General features: G+C 35.7%; 3 protein-coding genes across 11 annotated transcripts in view; 1 reads left to right on the forward strand and 2 right to left on the reverse strand.

Annotated features, from left to right (window-relative positions):
* The window catches only part of LOC128212988 (uncharacterized), a 47,694-nt gene extending 44,032 nt beyond the window's left edge, over positions 1 to 3,662 (reverse strand). For 7 of the 8 annotated variants that reach the window (XM_052918443.1, XM_052918441.1, XM_052918437.1 and 4 more), the window contains exon 1: positions 3,605 to 3,662. The gene's annotated coding sequence lies outside the window, so the exon portion shown is untranslated. The remainder of the gene's footprint in view (positions 1 to 3,604) is intronic. The other variant, XM_052918436.1, reaches the window with a different exon arrangement.
* On the forward strand, positions 65 to 15,234 carry LOC128212990 (serine/threonine-protein kinase Nek8-like). Of its 2 annotated transcripts, none has more exons than XM_052918445.1 (16): positions 65 to 703; positions 4,386 to 4,591; positions 4,759 to 4,814; positions 5,517 to 5,693; positions 5,927 to 5,976; positions 6,180 to 6,261; positions 6,644 to 6,852; positions 7,119 to 7,195; positions 7,770 to 7,942; positions 8,178 to 8,399; positions 12,370 to 12,487; positions 12,755 to 12,905; positions 13,186 to 13,343; positions 13,695 to 13,853; positions 14,126 to 14,284; positions 14,681 to 15,234. In XM_052918445.1, the coding sequence occupies exons 2-16, from the start codon at positions 4,456 to 4,458 to the stop codon at positions 14,701 to 14,703; spliced, it is 1,950 nt and encodes a 649-aa protein (XP_052774405.1). In that variant the 5' UTR covers positions 65 to 703; positions 4,386 to 4,455; the 3' UTR covers positions 14,704 to 15,234. The 2 variants fall into 2 exon arrangements, with proteins under 2 accessions (XP_052774405.1, XP_052774404.1); XM_052918444.1 differs by lacking the exon at positions 65 to 703 and adding an exon at positions 3,696 to 3,846.
* A 2,684-nt stretch (positions 15,235 to 17,918) lies between these two features.
* Positions 17,919 to 22,746, reverse strand: LOC128214278 (deoxyhypusine hydroxylase-like). Its single transcript, XM_052920665.1, has 5 exons — positions 22,372 to 22,746; positions 20,310 to 20,386; positions 19,401 to 19,650; positions 18,965 to 19,114; positions 17,919 to 18,438 (listed from the first exon to the last, which is right to left on the reverse strand). The coding sequence occupies exons 1-5, from the start codon at positions 22,640 to 22,642 to the stop codon at positions 18,251 to 18,253; spliced, it is 936 nt and encodes a 311-aa protein (XP_052776625.1). The 5' UTR covers positions 22,643 to 22,746; the 3' UTR covers positions 17,919 to 18,250.
* Positions 22,747 to 22,951: the final 205 nt, after the last annotated feature.

Consider the following 22,951-nt stretch of genomic DNA (forward strand, 5'->3'; position numbering starts at 1 on the left):
AATACATTAACTTAACCAATAAAAGATCTCCTCATAAAACTAACCAGAAGGCGAAGATGAGGCAATGTTTAAGTATACTATTGTGTCTATTTAAGGATTAATATGCACTTTTTGCATTTTATTGGGGTATGGTATGCAATGGAGCTGTTCAAAAAAAGAGGAGTTCGAGGGACATAAATTATATAATGAATAAACATTTGAAAACAATATTGTGCTATAGTTTATTCGGATGTTATTTAAGTAAGGCTATTTTGAAATTTAACCATAGAGTCGTTGTTTTATAAAAGGCCAATAACAGTTACTGTTGGCTTGTAGGCGGCGGATGTGTGTTCATAGTATAACATTCCGTTATAGACGGAAGTACTTTCATAGTACATATGTTTACTTGGTTGTTAATATGCAAATGAGCAAAGCCCAGGTTCTGTTTGGATTGAGTATTTACTGTATATAAAGACGGTGGACCCATTCAGGGTCGAGCATGGTTTTCTCTGAAGGGATCTATTGGCCTTGTTAGGCTTGCACATTACAAATGGTGGCAGTGGAGGAATATTGACAACCGCCGGACCGGAGTTGCCTTACCCATGAGATTCCCAGACCAAGACTCAAGACGAGTCTTCTTGGAGGGGAAATGTAACAATCCGCAGAAGGCGGCGGATGTGCGTTCATAGTATAGCATTCCGTTATAGACGGAAGTAGGTTCATAGTATGTATGTTTACTTGATTAGTAATATGCAAATTAGCAACGCCCGGGTTCTGTGTGGATTGAGAATTTACAGTATTTAAAGACCAGTGGACCCCTTCAGGGTCGATCATGCTTTTCCCTGAAGGGATCTGTTGGCCTTGTAAGGATTGCACGTTACACTGTTCTTTAAACGGGATTGTTGTTGTTTTCATTTATTTTCATTGTATTCAGGGGCAATTCCAGGATTTAGCATTAGAGGGGCATTAGAGAGACTAGAAATTGTTAATTTCATCTTGGGGTGGGTGGGGTGTTTTCATAAAGACTTTTTGACTCCTCACTTTGACAATGACGCTGGAATATGCACTTAGCATGTCAGATCAATGGGATAGCCAATTGTGCCAAGTTATTTTAAAACAAATCAAGAGCTAGATCAAGAGTTCTGGGATGGACAATGAAATTTGCAATTTGCCCTTTGTACTCTCAGATGGACCTTAAGGTGACCCACAAGGGATGTTGTTGCAATGCATGCGATCTGCACATTAACTTAATGCAGTAGATCATGCAGTTATTTCAAAATCCATCCACTTAATCCGAGACAGAATGATCATACTATGTATGACACATGTTTGACATCAGACTCCTTAGTTTTACCTTGACCTAAAATGCTGTTCATATGCTAATAGCACATTGATAGTGTTAAACTTAACAATTCTGCCTCTTACTGTTATTTATATCGTAAATAACATTGCCTAATAAAATTATGGTATGTCATAATACTATTTTCGATAAATAACTATGTGTAGTGTAATAACTTTTGATGTGACATCACAAATGAAAATGGTTATGTGTGTTATATAGAAACATTTTATGTATTTAGCACTATAAACTATCAAATTAATATTTATATTAATATGTTAAAATTAGTATTTGCTAAATGTACTTATATAGAATAAATACTGTTTAAACCAAATTAAAATTTATGATATGATATGATATAAAAAGAATATATCGCATTCATTGTAGACAAGATTGTATAATTCCAAAATTTGAAGAGTTATAATAGCCTTGAAATAAAAAGGGTTGGGACGACATGCAGACAAAGAAGCAACAATAAAGCCTACAAAACTAAAGCAGGTATTGAGAGGTGATACATATAATAACAAATATGCAGTGGTAATTTACAGGGTACAATTCATTACCCATTTCCAATACCTGCATGATACTATTCACTATAATGGTCAAATAAAACATTTTTATGAAATTTCGTCATTTATTTACATGACAGGAACATAGAAGTATTCCTAAAAGTAATACACTTATTATAAATGTGCTTTTACATGTATATATATATATGCACATTACAATGTTAAAGTTTAGAAATAAATGACAAATGTACATGATGATGACGTTTTATTTGTTTACTACCTATATAGAAAATTGATGAGTGAACATTGAACAATATCATATTTGACAACCAAATCCACCATAGCACTCAACAATGTCATTTCAAAGAGATCTCTTCACAGAGCTAGGGTATTATGCTTTGTCTCATTTTACATGGAAATACCCTGTGTTTCAAGCAGACATCTTGGTCAGTATGATCCATTACTTTGTCAAGGTCGAAAAGAAAATTTGCTGGTCAAACAATATTTGTTTTTAAGCTTGGTTTTTAAAGCCTTTGTTCCTAATTTTACATTGACAAGGAATACAAAGGTTCGAGATATTAACCAGTTATTTTTTCATATTTTTTTGAACAATGCCATTTCTTGACACTCGCACATAATTAAAATTTTGATTGGTTGATTTGTTGGCAATGTGAATTTCTCGCACCATTCCAGTACAGATTTCAGAATCGAATAAAATCTTCCAAGAATAAGATTTTGGAAAAATAGAGCATCTGGAAATATCCTTTAAAGCTGCACTCTCACAGATTTGCAGTTTTGACATATTAATGATATTTTTAATTTCTTTGTCACAGAATCAGCTGATTTTGGTATCAATGCCTTCAATTCAGTCATATAAGATAAATCACAATAGATCAGATCTCAATTGTCTATTTTTTTCTTAAAGCGCTAGTAATGCTTTTAGCCATAAGATTTCAATATTCAAAGTTTAATATGAAAAAGTTGTCAAATAATCAATCTGTGAGAGTGCAGCTTTAAAAGATTTCAATGTTCATGGCAAAAGTTTATCAGTGTAGCGTTTCAAAACATTGTGCAATATACACACAGTAATATACATTATCTAGTAATGAATTGGAAAGGGCAGCAAATGCTGCATGGTATTTGACTAAGTGGAGTACACATTAAGACATCTATACTACCCAATACGACATCAGATTCATAAACTTATCGTTACTTGACAATATCATTAAATATCATATCATTCTTTTTTTTTTACTTTTAAGCAGCGTTTGATCAATGATAAAAACAAAATCTTCATTTTTTTTTTTACATCTGGATATTAAAACTTCGGTCAGACAGACCGACCCCATAAAAAATTAGGCTGACCAAGTCAAAATTACTGGTAAGAACCGTAGGACCAATGTTTTTTGCGATGTCTGTTCAAGTATGGAAGTCAAAAATCTTTATTTTAAAAACATTTAATGTTTAATTATTTTTCCAAATCGGAATACAGACATTACAGTACAGTATTCCTTGCAACTTAAATATCCTCAGTCTGTTAACTTTACAAAGATATGCAAAAATTCTTTCGCAAAATAACAGGTTGGGCCCGTAACAAAATAACTGTTAGCTGAATGCTATTTCAGTATTAGAACTTATCGAATCACTTTTTAACTTTAATGAAGTTTGAAAAACAGAAATGTATTACTTCATATGTAGAAAACATTGTTTGTCCTTGTGTTAAAAGGTTGGAGAAAGAATGAAATTGTATTGACACACTCGTACAATTTTTACTCACTCATTGTTGGCCAATTTTCTATATGGAATTAATGCTTGACTTTCCACGGCAGCCATATGTAAACAAACAACAACAACCGGAAGTAGCGAAATTTGCCGGAATGAAAACAATTATTTTTAATTAAAGCAAGCTTTTTTTATGGCTACTGACGTAGTTTATCATGCGATTGACTGCAGAAAGTAATACTCGTTAATAATGGAAAATTATGAGAAGAGACGAGTCGTTGGAAGAGGAGCATATGGGTATGTAATCGGGCAAGAACATCAGTGAAGTGCAATCCGGACGTTCAATTTCGGATAGTTATGATATTGCTTAGTTCACATTTTCATTACTGCCAAACTGTCAACATGGACACTTCTGATAGTTGTTTTATCATGCAATCACAGTGTTGTCTGCAAAGGTAATGATACGAATCAAAAGCAATTGATCAATGAAAAGCTATTCTCTCAATTGAATACTACCAGCCTTTTTCATGTACCTGGTACATGTAGTTTACTGGTGTGTTGCATTTGGTTGTCTGTGTAGCACTTGATAGTAAATGATGCAATATCGCTTATTTTGTCTTTCAGCAGTTCGAAATGAAAGTTTGGCTGCCTCGTGAAAGGCACTGTGGCCTGTCTGAAAAACTAAACATAATTTTTCATCTTAAATGTTCACATTGACTTCAAAGGTTTATTAAAAGTACCCATATAGTCCCAGGAAGTAAAGATATCTCTGTATGTTATGACAGTCAGGTATTTTTATGTTATTGTATACACGAATTGTATTTTACATATGTCAGAACTGTGCACCTGTGTCTTCGGCTGAGTGACAAGAAGCAAGTGATTATTAAGCAGATCCCTGTTGAGCAGATGACAAAGGAAGAACGCCAGGCCGCACTCAATGAAGTGATAGTTCTCTCTATGCTCAGCCACCCAAATATCATAGAGTACTACGAAAACTTCCTGGAAGACAAGGCTCTCATGATTGTCATGGAATATGCGCATGGTTAATCATTTTGTTATTAATTGCGTAATTGCACTTACATGTATATAGAAGCAATTTGTTTAAGCCATAGATACATGTTTATACAAAGACTAAAGATTTTTATAAGCAATAACAATATCACAGTGCAAATGATTCAAGTCTAACAACAATTTTGGGTTTTGTTTCAGGTGGTACTCTGCTTGATTTCCTGCAGTCGCAAAATGGCAGGCTACTAGAGGAAGAAGTAAACTTATTTAATAAATTGAAAGGGTTTGGTAAATATCGATGTAAATGATTTGTAATGATTCAAAATGGATAAATGTGAGGCCTTAATATTTTTCTCAAAAGTATGCTAAAATTATCAAGGTTTTTGGCCCTTTAAGTTTCAGCAGAAGTCCTCAATCATTATGTTTCCCCCTAGATGTAGGGAGACCTACTATATATGTCTCAAACATACTCTCTATCCCCCCAAATCATTTGAAATGAATAGAAGGATTGTTACCGCCTTCTGTACATTTCATCGGATAAGATTTTAGTGTGTGTTTTTTTCAACAGAAAATGGGACCAAAACTACTTTTTACAAAGTTGGTCTAAAACTTAAATCCTAAAATATAAACCCTTTAACTATAAACAACAAGTACACTTATTTGTGTTTGAATGAAATCTAAGGCTTTTAAAATGCTCCAAACCCAGGGGTTTAAATATTGAAAACATAAACATGTGTAACATGTTCTCTGCTTGAAATAGATCTGATATATTCACAATTTTAGACATTTTGTTGCCATTTCACAAATATAAGGGCCCTTGTCCTATTCACAATAAGATAGAAAAAATACTGGACTTTTCAACCTGAACTGGAAAAAATATTGTTACAGATTATTAATAAGAACAAAATTAAAAAAGAAATTTGAAGATGCGCAATATTCACTGGTTGTTCTTCCGCCAGGAGATCCTGTTCTTCTTTGCCCAGATGTTGTTGTCAATCCAGCACGTCCACTCTAAACAAATCCTGCACAGAGATCTTAAGACTCAAAACATCCTTCTGGACAAAACCAAGCGGGTCATCAAGATTGGGGATTTTGGTATCTCAAAAGTTCTCAGCAGCAAGAGCAAAGCTTACACTGTAGGTGGCATTGTATTAAGTTACGATGAATAATAAGATTAAAATAAATGGCCATAAATTGTTAATAATTAAAGGTGTCATACAACAAAAGTTAAGAAAAATATCCTTCTCTCATGAGTTACTTTCTTTTCTTTGAGATAAACTTGAAGCATAAGCAAGACCACTTTAGTGGTTTTTTAAATAACTAAAATGAATTATGCTTTACTTGTTTAGTTCTGTTTTATTTGCTGCAGGTTGTGGGGACACCATGTTACATTTCACCTGAATTGTGTGAGGGAAAGCCGTATCCTTGAAATACAATGTAGAGTCTAGTCAAAGTCTTCATTTATGCTTTGTAGAACATTTAATCTATATAATACATGACAAAAATATTAATATTATGCAGTCTTGTTTTAGCATCATCCCTCCTGTGGTATGTTAAATATATTGTCTAGAGTTTTTTCATGGAATTTTAACTGCATGTATTGGACCTTGACTGGATATGAGATACAACCAAAAGAGTGACATCTGGGCCCTTGGTTGTGTGCTGTATGAACTGGCCAGTCTTAAGAGGGCATTTGAAGCAGCGGTGAGATTTTAAGCATTTGTCTTGTGATTTCATGAGAAACTGCACTTGTTGAACATGTTATTTTTAAATTTAGATTTGTTTTATATCTAGTTCTTCATACTTCTTTTGTGTACTTAAGCAGTATTTACATTATCATCACTTTTCATGATAGATAAGTGCATTCTATAATTGGCCTGTTAAACAAATGGAGAAAATTATTTATCGGGAGCAGTTGTAAACCAATTTAAGTGTCATATCAATCGTATTCAAACAAGTCGGTGCATCTTGTCAAAAGACAGCTTTTGAGTTGTTGATTTAATGTGAAGAGCCTATGCATTTTATTTAAAAGTAGTTCCATTCCATGCTAAGATCAAATTGTGTACAGAACATTGTCATTTTTCAGAACCTTCCAGCTCTGATCTTAAAGATTATGCGGGGCACATTTTCCCCGATATCAGAGCACTACAGCAATGAGTTACGGTCCCTGATCCTCTCCATGCTTCACCTTGACCCCAGCAAGCGACCGGACATCAACCAGATCATGGCCCAGCCCATCATCATAAATTCAATTATAAATATACACACAGATCTCGGCAAGGTCCCTTGTGCTAGGTAAGTCTGAATTCTGTATAGATCATTGGGATAATTTTTGGTTTATTTTGTCAATTTCTTTTTGCAGGCTTTTAGTCAGGCTGCCATAACTTTTAGCAATCAATTATAAATATATATGGGTATCCCTTTCCCAAAGAATTGCTTGGTCTAAGGGAGGAAGCTAGCATCGATTAGATCTTTTAAGTGTTTCATGTAACTAAGTCTTCTAATGATCTCCCGCTGTAATGTCTTTAACAGGTAGTAATTATTATTTTGTTCACACACAGGATCCATCGTCCTGTAACTCCCGCCCTGCCATCCACGGCCAGAAGTCGGCTAAGGGGAAGTGCTGTCAGTGTCAGAGGTAGAGGTTGCTCCTAAAATATAATTACTAGATTTTCCTGTAAATCATTAAAAAATTATATAAATAATTTCCTGCGAAGCATAACAGACACATGGTGATTATTTTGTCCGTTTTCATTGTCTTTCTCACAGTTTTTATTCCAATCAGTAATTTTTGAATGGCTTGTTGTAAAGTCTTGCAACTTTTGCATATAGATTATGGTCAATATATGACCCTTATCTATTTTGGGTCAAGATGACCATTATTGTAAATTAATTGGTTCTCCCAAGAGTTGACACTTTGGAATCACAGAATCCTAGTTTGGTCATAGTGTTCTTAAGTAAAAAATTTGTTGACATTCCAAACAGACAACACATCAGGTTCGCCCAGTTCCAGCTTCGTTATACCGCCTTTTTAAAATGTAACTTGATCTTCCATAGCTGTAATGTCTTTGCAGTACTGCAATTTTGCATCACAAGGTTACCATTCATTTTTGGAGCTGAATGCCAAATCTTGGTATTTCTATAATGAACAATATATGTGTCGCAGTTTACAATTTTTTTACATATAAACAAGCTTAACTTTTGTTACAAAGAGTCCATACCAGCCAAGCCTCAGGCTCTTAGCAGTGTGTACTGTTGGGGTGGGGGAATCAACACCCCCATCAAGCTCACCCTCCCCACAAATGATACTCAGGTCATTGAGGTTTCTGCAGGCCGCGCACAGAAAGCAGCTGTCACCAAGAATGGCAGGCTCTTCAACTGGGAGGTAGAAATGAGTTCTTATACCGGCAGTCTGTTTATGTTTTTGTTATAGTAATCTTGTCAGTTGTAGTACAACACCTATTACAGAACCCTTTTCCTTCGATTAGTATTTACTCAAAATACTAAGATCTAATATGTTACGCTAAGTCAGATATTGCCAACTAAACTGTACATTCCTATGAGAAACTGGCCTTAGTGTTACTTCTTTTACCACATTACAACCAACCCTGTTCTTCCAGTCTCCTGGTGTGGGTACAGAATCAATGATCCCTGGGGCCCTGGAGAGTGCCACGCCTGAGTACATCCCGCGATTCCTGGAGGGTCAGTCGGCTGTGGCCATCCAGCACGTGGCCTGTGGGGACCTATTTGTTGCCTGTCTCACCGACCGTGGGATTCTTATGACCTACGGCAGTGGGGCACATGGGTGTCTGGGACATGGGAATCTTAATGATGTCACAATGGTGAGTAAAATCAGATAAGTTGTTTAGTTTCAAGGCTTATATATATAAATATGTATATACGAGGGCTGTCCCATTAAATCATAGACATTCCTTATTTAAAAAAAACTAATGAACCAATTGTTGACAAAGTTCTCTAACATTTCATTCAACATCTTGTGTAAATACACACGAAATAACACTACAAAGTAACAATTAATAAAAATCCTACAAAACATTTAATAATACCATGTACACATAATCGGCTCAAGCCGACATCATAATTGTGGCGGTAGACGTCAGAATAATGTCACATATTATGCCTTCTCAAAGTATTCACCCTGATGTGCAATACACTTATGGTGGCATCTTTCCCAGTTCTCATAAACGTTTATGAACCAATCTCGGTCTAATGTGCAATTGAATGTTTGTATCGCATGGCTGATCTCAGTTCTATCATTGAATCTTGTTCCTCGCAAAAATGCCTTCAACTTTGGAAAATATGCAAAATCCAATGGAGCAAGATCGGGGGAATATGGTGGATGAATAGCTCGCTGGAACCCTAACACATCGATGTCTAATTGTGTGTTCCTAGCGGTATGACTTGGGGCATTGTCCTGGTGCAGTACTACATTTCCAATCTGAGCTGCCATGTCTGGGCTCTTCTTCCGTAACGCATGCATGAGGTCGCGGCGTACCGTCTGGAATGAGACAAAATACAATTTCCTTAGTTTTATGAATAAGTGTTATAAGATTTTAAACATTTAATCAACTTCAACCAGAAACTTTTTATCTCGACTATTCGAAGAATATGGAGAGCTATACTACTCACCCAAGCGTCGGCGTCACCCCTTGGTTAAGGTTTTGTGTGCAAGCACACATAGGTTAATATCTCAGCAACTGCTTGAGGTATTGCATTGAGACTTTATACAATGGTACTCAACCATCCAACCTACTTAATTAACCAAGTTTGATAACTCTCCTTTGCATTTAATGCCAATAATAGGCCTTTATTATTTGACTTAGAAATTCTGGTTAAGGTTTTGCGTGCAAGCACACATAGGTTAATATCTCAGCAACTAGTTGAGGTATTGCATTGAGACTTGATACAATGGTACTCAACCATCCAACCTACTTAATTAACCAAGTTTGATAACTCTACTTTGCATTTAATGCCAATAATTGCCCTTTATTATTCGAAATAGAAATTCTGGTTAAGGTTTTGCGTGTAAGCACACATGGGTTAATTTCTAAGCAACTACTTGATGTATTGAATTGAGACTTTATACAGTGGTATTCAACCACACAACGTAATTGAATAACCAAGTTAGATAACTGTATTTTGCAAATAATTGCCCTTTATTATTAGACTTAAAAATTCTGGTTGAAATTTTCCATGTAACCACATTTATGTTACTATCTCAGCACATCATGAATTGAAATCTAATCTAACAGTGATCCATGCATGTTTGGCCAAAACTTTTCAGTCCTTACACTGAAAAGCGGCGGAATAGTCGAGCGCGACTTGTTATTATTAAAATAATTTTATCTTGTGCTATATTTTTATCTAAAGTATTTTAGTAATTTATTATTTACCAACCTGTGAATAGTAGCTGGAGTTAACCGTATGACCGGGCCTGACCATATGGACCAATATGACACCCTGCATGTCTATAAAGACGATGCACATCACCTTTCCCATTGACTTTACTGCCTTCGCCTTTTTAGGAGGTGGACTGTCAGCGTGCTTCCAAACCATTGATGCCAGTTTACTCTCTGGTTCAAAGTAGTAGACCCAAGTCTCATCTGTTGTTATAATTTGCGAGAGGTAGGATGGATCTCTTCCAACTTTTCGAACTAATGTCCTTGATGCTTCGACTCAAACATCCTTTTTTTCCACTGTGAGTAGTCTAGGGACCCATCGAGCGGTCACGTGTGACATACTCAAGTCCGATGTAAGAATGCGTTGTGCTGTAGACTTGTGATAATTTCTTGGGTCGATTCCGGGACACCCATCGTAATGTCAACGCACACTAGGGGGGTCCGGGGGCATGCCCCCCCCCGGAAATTTTTTTAAATGGGGAACGTCTGTGGTGCATTCTATAGCATATCTGGGGCTATTTTAGTCGTTTTTAACGTCGGGAAAATGTACCTATTTTGACTGCCAAGACGTATTTTTTACTTGACATGGTTGTTTTTTTTTCTGCATTTTCTTGAAAAAATAAAACCACCAGATATTTTCCCAGGCTTTAAATGAAGTGCTACCCAGGAGGATATGCAGTCTACTTTCGGTTTCATCAAAACAGGAAATAAACAACTATACGGGCACCTGTTTTCCCGCGCTTTTGAGAACATCCGTTACAAAATATTTATTTTTTCATCACATTTAAAACGTTTGCAATTTATGACACACAATATTTTTCAGACGATAAATAAGATTTTCCAGTCGATGAGCTTTTTTCCGTTTGGAGATGCATATAATTTTGATAGAGACGTGTCAACAATCGGCTGTATAAAGCGATCACGTGACTTACCATGGTCACGTGATTAAAGCACTCTATATAACCACCTGTAAACCCCATATCGTCAGTTTTATTTCGGCGTAAAAATACACACGATAGTTCGGAAAAAAGGTCAAAACACTAAAATTCCTTATGGACGCATAAGTTGTTAAAAGTATAACGACGTATCGACTTTGAAATTTGAAAGGAATATGGGATGTTTTCCGTGTTTTAATTTTGTTTTTTTTACTCATTTTGTCACTTTCTTTGAACTTACCTTCATGCTCGTTTGTTGGTAAAATGTGTGAAAAATATCAATTCATCAATTAAAAGCTATCTACCGATAGATCAATTATCGGGTGATTGACGATGACCTCGACGACACACGTACCAATTAACGGATTAGTGTCAACATGTCCTGTGTTTTACGACCAGTGTCCCGGACAGGCAAAATAGCTGACTTACATTGGTAAAATTAAGATAATCGATTCCGATTCCGAGATTATTTATTTTTTTCGTTTTTTTTTATGACTTTCCGGGACAAACATGCACCCTCCGTGACTCCGTGACAGAGATACGATTTCCGGGACAATCCCGGACGTCCGGGACGTTATCACATGTATGATGTAAGCCTTATACCAGCCATCTCAGCAACTTCTCGAACGGTACGTCGTCTGTCACAGTCGATGACGTCCTGCACAGTTTTTACTGTTCTGCAATCCTTGTACATCGGCCGCCCACGAGGTGGACACTCCGTATTACCGGCGCTAAATCTACCATGCCATTTATACACAAGTGCTCTTGAAACATTCTTGTAACGTTCTATGGATTTCATCTTGCGTAATGTGTTGATAGGCGTCATTCCTGATTGTACACAGAATTGAATAGTTGTTCTGTGCGCCGCTTCTTCGCCTGACGTCACCATTTTCTGCTTAACACATTTTGTGATGATGTAATAATAACGTGATGACGTTAAAATAACAGTGTCATCATACGATATGACATTTTCCCGGGGAAATTGACGCGAATGTCTTCTCATAACACTTTAATCAGAGTTAATAAATTTTTTAACGTTGGTTTATCAGACTGCGCCGGTTAGGTATACTTGTACATTAAAAACAATGTATAATCACTTAACAATAACGTTTCAGTTTTTCTTGATTTTTTTTATTTGTTATGTATTGAATAAATTAAATGCAAAGTATTTTTCATATGTGACATCGTATAATTTTTTTATCGACAAAATCTATGATTTTGTGGAACAGCCCTCGTGTATATATAAATATATGATGTGAATGGTTTTAGGCAACATAGCTTTGAATAAACACAATGGTATGTCACATGTTAAAAGCAAAATGCTTGGACTAAATTCAGTTTGCAGAGATGTCCTGTATAGAATGCATGTGGACCTGTCTTATGGTTAGTATTGATAATGTTATTACATCTGTTGTTATTTTGCTTCTCATTTTGAAACTTGAATGAATTTGTTTAAGGCAAAAATAGTGGAACCATTGCTAGGATACGAGGTGGTGGAGGTGTCATGTGGGGCATCACATGTCCTTGCAGTGACCAATGAAAATGAAGTGTTTGTCTGGGGAAGGGGAGACAATGGTTAGCAGTGTTTTTGTATAGTATTACTTATGTTTATTTTCAGTATTAAAAGTAAGAAATAAGACATGTATTACTTATTATCAAATTAACAGTTAGGGGTTGTTTTTTATGTATGAGGAAAATAATATAATTGAGCTGAATGAAATGTAGGTAAGGTAAAATCTAGAATTGTGTCATCTAAGCAGTAATGCAGTGTGAAGATGATTTTAAGTTTTTTCCTTTATAGCCTTTGCATCATACACTGTTGATAGTAAACTTTTGCTGCAGGTCGTCTAGGCCTGGGTACTCAAGAGTCGCACACAACGCCCCAACCTGTGAGCTTCCCGGAGGGTAACAGCCCCTGCTCCGTCAACTGTGGTGTTGACTGCTCTATGATCATCACGCTTGATAACAAACTCTTCTGCTCTGGGAGCAACAGGTAGGTACTGAATATTGGGAGCTTTCATTCCTTGGTCTTGTGTCATGTTCTGTATTTATCATCCATGTTCACTCTTGCAGTTTTTAAGTAGTCACTAGTAAAATGATAGAAAGGCCATCTTTTAGCTTGTTTCTATTATATCAAATGCAAAGAAGTAAAACAGCCTTATAGTATCAGTTTGAAAGTTTGAGGGTTACTTCATCCAGTCTATCAATTCTATTTCTGTTTCTTCAAAAAAAAAATTTCCAGGATAATAAGTTTAATATCCTCTACATTTTAGGTATAACAAATGTTGTTTGGATGAGAACACGAAGGAAGGGGTGACAACTCGGTCTGTAGAGGAGGTGCGTACGTTCACCAAGGTTTCATCCCCTCCTATCGGGAATGCCCTTGTGAAAACTGTCTCCATGGGAACATCACATTCTGCCATAGTTACAGGTAGATATTTCATCTAATTAAAGGCCAAGGCTTTTTTTAAATATATTTTTTTGTCAGCAAATATCCCATTTATTAGCTCTTAATTAAGTTACCCAATTATGCTAATTGGAATATTTAGCTTATTCTTTTTTCCCCAATTGTTGACATTTGAACAAAGTCAAGAATACGTAGGTATGTTCTCATGGATACCAGAAATCTAAATGTATCGTTTGATGAAATGCGCCAATTTTCTCTGTTAATTTTGCATTTAACTTCATAACAAGATGTTATTTTTACGTCACAATTCTTTGAAACTTTCTGAATAACCGGTATTATGCCACATACCTAATTGCTATTCATGGTTTTATTTAGTTGATGGAGAGCTGTACACATGTGGTGCTAACCAGTTTGGGCAGCTCGGCTACCAGACAGACTTCAACAGCAAACAAGCGGGCCAGGTAGTCGCCTTACAGGAGCATAAGATCAACATGGTGGCATGTGGGGACACATTTACTGTCGCCGTCAGCCAGGGTGAGGGATGGTTAATGGTTAATTGAATCACAGAAAAGTACAACTGTAATTCTCATGTATAAAGATCTCTCTTCGCCACTGAAAACCCATACAAGTAGGCAACCAAATTTGGATGTTTAATGATAAGAAGTTGCAATCATTTTAGGCACTGCATTTTTTCCTTATATTTATCACTGCAAAATATGGACGGTTTTTGATTCTTTCAATTATCACCCTATTATTTTTATGATTTTTGGTTTAATTTCATGTTTCATTGAGGATTTCTGTTACAGATGCAGAAGTGTTTTCATTTGGCAAGAATGCGAGGGGCAGACTGGGTCGTTCAGATCCGGACACAATGACTCCTAAACCAGTCAACATGGCCCATGACGACTTGTTTTCTGTGGTCTCCATCTCCTGTAGTCATGGGACTACTCTCCTTGCAACAAAACGTAAAGATTTAATTAGATTATGACTGCCCTCAGTAATTAAAAAGATTTTTCAACCAAAAAAACTATTAATTAAAGTACACATACATTTGTTTGTCCATGGCTGTAAAACATTTGTTCATCTGTTAAACGATTATGGGAAGGAAATGCTCAATGTCATATGACATTCAGCATTTTTAACTTAGTTTTAGCTGTCAGTTTATCACTGAAAGTCTTAATTGATTAGTTGTAGTCTTGGTTGGGCATTTTGATTGGTCAGCATCAACCCTTTTGCTTGTACTAAGACCATTATAAAAAAAACAACATTATAAATGATCTCTACATTCATGAAGTATGTAATTTAATAAAGACAGTTTGCTCTACTCCAAATATATGTTCATGAAAATATTTATTTTTCAGCTGTCCAAGGAGTAGCTGATTGAGAACAGTGGATTGGAAATACAGATCAACCAACTACTTACAATGTCTGACTGCTTACAGTGTACTTGTCGTACTTGTGTTACCAGTATGTTACAGGCTCTACACAGTATTTTAAAAGTGACTAGTCAGACATCTTTAATAAATACCATTTCATAAACTTTTTATCCTCTTTTTAATGACAAAAATGTTATTTTGATTCACCAAAGAAATGTTGATCATACTGTCACACCCATCTGTTGTTAACACCATCATTGAATTTTGATTGTTTATGTTTTATTGATGCATTTTATTGGGAAAAGAAATCCGTCCATTTTGTTACATATTTATACTGTTTTTTATGTTTATCTCACATTTAACAATTCAACCATTACATGTATATTGGTGTTATGAATAATGTATTTTGTACTCACTGCTGTTTAAATGCAGCTGTTGTCGTTTGTCTTTCATAGATTGGTTTTGATATGTGTAACTATACATACAAGCTTAACATTGAATAGTAACACTTGTGATAAAAAATAAAGTGAAAACAATTATTTGAATTGTTGTTTTGACATATTTAAGCCAATAATAGGTCACAGAATGATATAACAGTATTTAAGTAAGCATAGTATATAATCTTCTATCAGCAATAGTTGCCGATGTTTGCCTTTTGGATTAACTAAAGCATAAAGTAGCTATCATGCTGTGTGCATTTTAGTTGTTGCATTATTATTAAAAACATTGACTTCGGCCCTCCATTTTTAGTCAGATCTTCAGAAGCTTGGTGATCTTTAATAATGTTCTTCAGATACAGATATTTTTGTCTGTTGAAAACTATATCAGTGGGTCATATTATTGATTTTTTTACTGAAAACATAATAAAGAAGTGTTTTTTTACTAGCTTGTCTGTTTTTCGTAGAAAAAAGGTTTGAGTATTGTGATATCCTGACATGGGCTTCATAGAGCAATGACTTGAACCTTGGCCATAAGTTCAAAAACTTTTGAATAAAACTTGGTATACATGTTGCCAGTGACAACTTTCAAAGACGTGCATAGTTATGCCCCTTTTTTAACATAATAGTGTTGATATTCGATCTACATTGCTTGGGTTTCATTGGATCATTTTGAAACTTGATAAGAATAATTGTTCAAGTATAGTTGTATGATCTCAATTATGTATCACTTGTATTGACACAGTCGACCATTCCATTCTTTTAATGAAACTGCAAGCATCAGGTCTTAGTATTGACGTCCTAAATTGGTTCAAATCATATTTATCAGATAGACAGCAGCTTGTAGATGTCTCTGGTACTTATTCTTCCAATTCCAAAATAACATGTGGGGTTCCTCAGGGCTCAATCCTTGGACCCCTTCTCTTTTTAATTTATGTAAATGATATGTCAGCTGTGGTCAAAAATAAATTGCTTTTATATGCTGATGATTCTGGTATCCTGGTATCTGGTAAAAGTTTATCTGTTGTTGAAAAGGCGCTGACAGATGATATGGAATTGGTCAGCCAATGGTTAGTGGACAATAAGTTGTCACTGCACTTGGGTAAAACCGAGTCAATTTTATTTGGGTCCAAGCAAAAGCTTAGGTCACAATCTAACCTGCATATAACCTGTTCTGGTACATCCATTGAATCAACTTCATCTATCAAGTATCTTGGGATTACTATAGACCAAAATCTGTCATTTTGCTCCATGGCCGAGTCTGTTCTTAAGAAGGCCAACTCTTGGTTAAAATTTCTTTACCGCAAGAAAGAGTTTCTTACTCAGCATACCAAGAAACTTCTGGTTATGTCTCTAATTCAGTGTCACTATGACTATGCATGCTCTGTTTGGTATAATAGCTTGACACAGTCTTCAAAAAATAAGTTACAAACTTGTCAAAATAAAATAATGAGATTTGTACTCGACTTGGATTCCAGAGCCCATATTGACCCATCCCACTTTAAGTCCCTTAGCTGGTTACCGGTCCACAGAAGAGTTAAACAGATAATGTTGTGTCATGTTTTTAAGATAAAAAATGGCCTGTCTCCGGATTACATGGGTGAACACTTTATTTCGCAAGATTCCGTACATAATTATAGTACAAGACTTAGTCAAAAGGGTGGGTATTGTCTACCTAAAGTCAAAAGTCATGGTTCTAAGTCCTTTGCTTTCTCTGGAATTAAATTATGGAATGATTTACCTGTAGAGTTAATGGAGATCAACAGGTTACAAAGTTTTAAGGTTGCCATCAAAAGGCATCTTATGAACAGTATTTAAAATTGTTTTTACCTATTTCGGCTCAGGATTTTAAATTGTTTGCCAATATCTTTTTACAATTTTAGAAATGTGTTTTAAATCCTAGCTGCAAACAGGAGTGTCACTACATCAAGATTTGACTGTGATATACATTTTTATGACTCAATAGCACTTTTAAACATGATTATATTTAGGTCCGCCTCTCTGTGTCATGCCGCCAATAAAAAGGACCACAATGGAAATAAGGGCTTTCCCTTTTTTGTGTTATCCTTGGTGTTGGTGTGTATGTCATAGTTTTCTCGTATGTGATATAGTATTTAATAATGCTCATTATTTTATCCTATGTTATGTTGTTAACTATGTATATGCTTCCTATGCCGAAATAAATCTATCTATCTATCTATCTAAATGTTCTATCAGATCATTATGGAATTTGCTCAGGTTAATTACCTTCATCAAGTCAAAATACAGTTCAAATAGAGGTATATTTGCTCATATATATGATAATAATAATAATAATAATAATAATAATAATTATAACAATATATAATTCATATACACACTCAAGGTCACAAACTTTACACCACTATAAGAATGCATCAGTCTGTATGCATGTTTGTCTGTCTCAATGAAATCTAGTTCAGGCTTGATTATTGGTCATGTACCACACAGTCTGTCATTAGGTCAAATGGTTCCTTGTGATAACAAAAGGCCACATTAGATCATTAATACCAATTCTCCATGAAATTTGGTCATTATATAAAACTAGGATTGTGTGCCCCATCGACAGCATGCACTAACATTAATCTTGGTGTCGAGCAAGGCCAATAACTCTGCTATAAATAATTCAAGAGTTAAGCCTCTATTCAATTGCTTGCAATTCTAATGTTTGAATGCTTGCTTTCAAAGCGACAGATTTGGTATGCAAATGAATCAGGATTACTGAAAAAATGCTTCAACAACAAATCACATAACATTTTTCATGGACTTTTTATTGATGTAAACAAGCTCAATGAAATAATGGTTGTGATAAATTAGAGGTAGAATTTTTTAACTTGAAGGTAAACACATAAAAGAGTAATGCGAGATTTTCATACACAAGACTTGAAGTATGTGGCTAAAAGAGTCTCTGATTTTATTTATTGACTTTTTTTTAGCAGGTTTCTTTAATCTTTATGAGTTCACATTCATTACAAAAGGAAGTGTCATTGGATGTTACAGTATCAAACAATAACAAACACATAAATGCATCATTAAAATCCATAAAACACATAACGATATAACTACAATATTATACGATCTAAAAACAACACAGCAGTTGTCAATCACCTGCAGTCATTAGGTTTTCCCCTTGTTTAAGTTTTGCCATGGTATCAGCATACTGAAAGTCAGTGCTTTTCTCATATTCGCACATATCGAGGGCGACCTCACAACTCTCCTTGACGACCCTCTCCTTGTCCTTGAGGTACTCGTGCAGGATCTTCATACACTCGTCTGTAGCTATTGATCCTTCAATGATAAAATATTTCACAATACATGTATATGTATGGCACCTACGATGTATGTTACTTACAAATTTTGAAGAGAATGAAAATGATCACTGATTATGTGACATTAGTCGGCTTATGAATTTAGGTTATCCATTTTAACCATTACGTAAATCTGTTGTTACTTAAATATTTACACATCATCTGTACAGTTTTACCTTGAAATTAAAACCCAGGTGATCAATGATGACAGAATGTTCTTACAGATATGTAAGCTATTTCCTCAAATTAAAATGCTTGCAAACAAAAACATTTATCCTGAAAATAGTGATGTTTCCACTTGAAAATAGTGATGTTTCCACTAAGAAACTAAGAGGAAGTAGGTCTAATAGACAGGATCATATCCAAGACACATTTTTCACTATTCCAGGTACAAAGGAATGACATGTCTTTTGGACACAACCCAGTGTTGAGTAAAACAACAGCCATAACACTATTCAAATGTCATAATTTAATTTCAAACATTCTACAACAAACCAATGTTTTACCTAAGGCCTCCGCACACTCATGTCGCACCATCGGGTTCTCCTCAGGGTCCTTGAGGTTTTCTGTAAGCTGTTTAATGCAAGCATCATGCTGTACTTGTCCCAACACATAGGCAATCTCATGCCGGAATAAGGCACTCTTGCATTTCAGCCCTATAGAATCAAAATAAGACACATAATTTGTATTTATGCATCTTGTTACAATATTAGTACTTGTCTAAGTCTTTAAAGCACACACTTGAATATACCGGTACGTATACATTGATACGATTTGAAGATCTACTGAATTACATTTCTGCACTTATTAATAAAAAACAAGATGCAAAGTTTGGTGGGTTTGTACAGCATGTCACTTTTACCTACATAACTATCTGATTTCAATTTTAATTAACATTTAATTGCTTTAAATTAGGTGCAAATATTGATCAAAGAAAATAACCTTTTGCAAGTGCCACTACAGATTCAGTTGTTCCCATATTTCTGAGGGAGAACAATGCTCGATATCTCTCAAATAGTGGCAGGTTCTCATCAAGGAGTGTTGTGGTCAGATGCTGTGTGTCGCTATCCCTGGTCTCTGGTGGAGCTGGGTCTACTGAGAGGTATGGGTTTTCAGAGAGATTGTCTTTCTCATTTTGTGAGTTTTGTAACCATTTTAACCTTGCAATTGCAAGCTGGCAGGTTTCTGCTACCTAAAAACAGTCATCAAGAGGATTTAAATGGAATAAGTAATTTATACTCAAATTTACAGAATGCATTACCTTGTAAGTCTATGATACAGGGGAATAAAACCAATAGATGAACTCAATATCTAAAAGGTAAAAATAGTAGTTTGCAAACTACATGTTGGTTAATTATATGAAATTCTGCAAAAGAGCAAAAGCATTACATATTGTTTAAGATGATAAGATATGATCTTTGTATGTAATGAATGTACAGCCGGCACCATATAATATGCTCTAGGTTGTTCCAGGGCTCAACTCTAGATAACAGGAGATGTTTATCAGTGTCTCCCCGCCCTCTCTTATGTTTAGTTTTCCCCAAAGTCGCAGTTCACATGAGGAAATATCATTTCCAATCTGATAAAATTGAAGTAGTCCTTTCTTCCAAAATAGAGGTTTAGGCCTCTGGCCCTGAGCCCTGAGAGAATTTATATACAAATTATATACATCCTTTCCCCAAAAAAATACGGGGTTAGGCCTCCAACCTGAACTGTGAGAGATTTATACAAATTTAAGGCATCCTTTTTCTTGCAACATAAAGGGTTAGGTCACTATCTCGAGCACTGAGAAAAATATGTGTTTTATTGTTGCATTAAACTACTGTTTTCAAGACTGAATGATTAATATACCTCTGTGACAGGATCTGCAGAATACTTTTCTAATATATGCATGACATCACTGCTTCCTATAGCACCAAGGGCTTCTCCTGTAAAAAAAAAAAAGGTTTCACTATTTCATTATTTTTTTTTATAAATCAGACAGTATCCTTACATTTGATAATACTAGTCTGTTTTTAATAAACAGATCATCCAATACAATGAAACACAAACAAGAGATACATTGTATTAAAAAATAGGGGCCTCTGTACACAGTACTGTACACTTTGTTATTCATTTTTTCACAAGCCCACACACAACAAATAGTTGTCACAATGGCGGTTCCATTTATATGTGTGCAGAAGTGTGTCTGTCCGGACTGAACCATGTACTGGCTGCGTCTTAACCGTGCATTATAGGATTTTAAAAAAAGGTCAACGATGATGAGGTGGCATGTCGCGAAGAAATCCCTGGTCTGCAAAAGTAAAGGTCATTGTTAGAGGTCAAAGGTTGAATGATCCTTGTCTGGGCTGTATCATTGTAGGATTTTCAAAAAACTTGCTATGCAAGTTCAACAAGATGAGGTGGCATGTTGTTCACCAGACCCAGGTCTGTACCCCAAAGGTCCAAGTCTTCCTTAGAGGTCAAAGGTTGAAATGATTCTCGTCCGTGCTGTTTCTTCACCATGCATAATAGGATTTAAAAAATTTTTGTCATGAACATTAACCATGATGAGGTGGCCTGTCACACACTAGTCCCAGGTCTGTTGAAATTTCACTGTGTCCAAGAACTGTTTGATGGGCTTGACATGTTGTCTGTTGGCTCGTTATTGTTTAAATGTAATGGTTTTGAATGTTTAATGTATAACATACTGCGACATAATATTTATTTGTGGTATTTTTTATGATTATAGATTATATTTTGAAGCCCAGGGTTTCTAGAGTTCTGCAAGCAGCCAAAACAACTATGTCATTAAAAACCTACTCTCTAAAATGCCTTTTGAAATATGCATATAGTTGACATAACTAAATCTAATTACATGTAATTGGCAATCGTAATCATTTAATCATGCACCAGTCAATTGTAACCACGGCCCCCCAGGTCAGTGGGGTATACCGGAGATAGCCGGGGAAATGGGCCGTGTTTTTACCTTTCAGGTGGCCCCGCAGTGCTGGGTGAATGCGGTGGTTTGGTCTTCACACAAAATATAGTGGGGAACGGGTCTTACCTAGGGTCCCTTGGGTGCGGGGGCATTTTACCATCAGTTCGTCCCCGCAGGATGGGGATTTTAGCCGGGGTTGGCTGGACCAAAAGTCAAAGTCCCCGCTATTCCCCGGACCTGGGGGGCCGTGGTTACAATTGACTGGTGCATAAACTAGTCCAAATAATTGTACGTTTACGGATTTTTTTACGTTTTTTTGATATGGCAAATCCTTCACGTACAAATTGTTTAGTAACAAAAGTGGGTAGTTATTCCGATCGGGATTCCGGGTTAAAGCATTTAACATCTAACAAATATCATAAAAACAAGAAATATTACCAGATTATGTTATTTTATATCAGTTCCATACATAAAAATGTCATATCCTACGAATAATTACGAGTTTGACGTGTTTTTTTCATTTCTTGCTGTCAAAACATAGCGATATATACATGAAGGGCAACTGCAAGGCTTCAGGACACAATTTTTAAACAATCGGAACATTTCGGCCATGGCCGAGTTGTTACAAATGTATTTACTAGGTCTATCACGAAGCTTGTCGGAGGTGGCCGAGTTATTATGATTGGGTCGAGTTGTTCCGCTTGACATAATTGTTGTCTGTGTTAGTCAACTTGCGTTTTATTGGAAAGGTAAATAATGTGTTTTAATGCATTAAATGCTTGTTTTGTGCAAAATAACTTCTCACTTACATGATAATATATGAATATAAACCTTTTATGATCAATTTAAACCATAAAATACTACACTAAATACAATTTCAACATTTTTCAAAACACCCCCGGTTTTTGCACATTCCCGTTTAGACGTAAGGGATTGGAAGAATCCCATATAACACGTCTATAATTTTAGACTAGTGCATAAACATACATTTACCTGCTTCATGCCGAACCATGGCCTCTTGATTTTTATCTTCCAGGACACCGGTTAGAACTGGTATGGCATATTCATCCTGCATTTGTCCAAGACAGTATGCCAGTTCGTGTTTCAAAAGAGCTGAACCATCTTGGAATGATTGTGCAATCATGTCAATCGAGTCTTTTCCTCCAAGATTTCGCAGAGTAAACAACGCCCTGAATCGCTCTTTTAGTGGTCTCGATTGATCATTCAACACTTTCCCAATATCTTCTTTATCAACAGAAGTCATAATGAAACTGCAAAATTAGGTAATAATCAATTGTACACGAAATATTTTTAACAGAACTTAACAAAATTTCACGTTGACTGGTGTGTGCGATTAACCGAAACTTGAACCGGTTTCAATACTTTTTAATCGTCCAAAAGAAAGGCTGCACCACACTAAGTTTCTGCATGCAAGAAAGCACCTACACATTGATCTCCCTTTAAAAAATAACAAGCGGTGGTTGCAGAACACAAAAGACATTGCGGAACAAAACTTGAGCGTGTCATTGTATGCTGATATCACTTTCCTTGTGCAATCATACATTGATGCAAT

Source organism: Mya arenaria, chromosome 13 (assembly GCF_026914265.1).
Source record: "Mya arenaria isolate MELC-2E11 chromosome 13, ASM2691426v1".
Classification (NCBI taxonomy): domain Eukaryota; kingdom Metazoa; phylum Mollusca; class Bivalvia; order Myida; family Myidae; genus Mya; species Mya arenaria.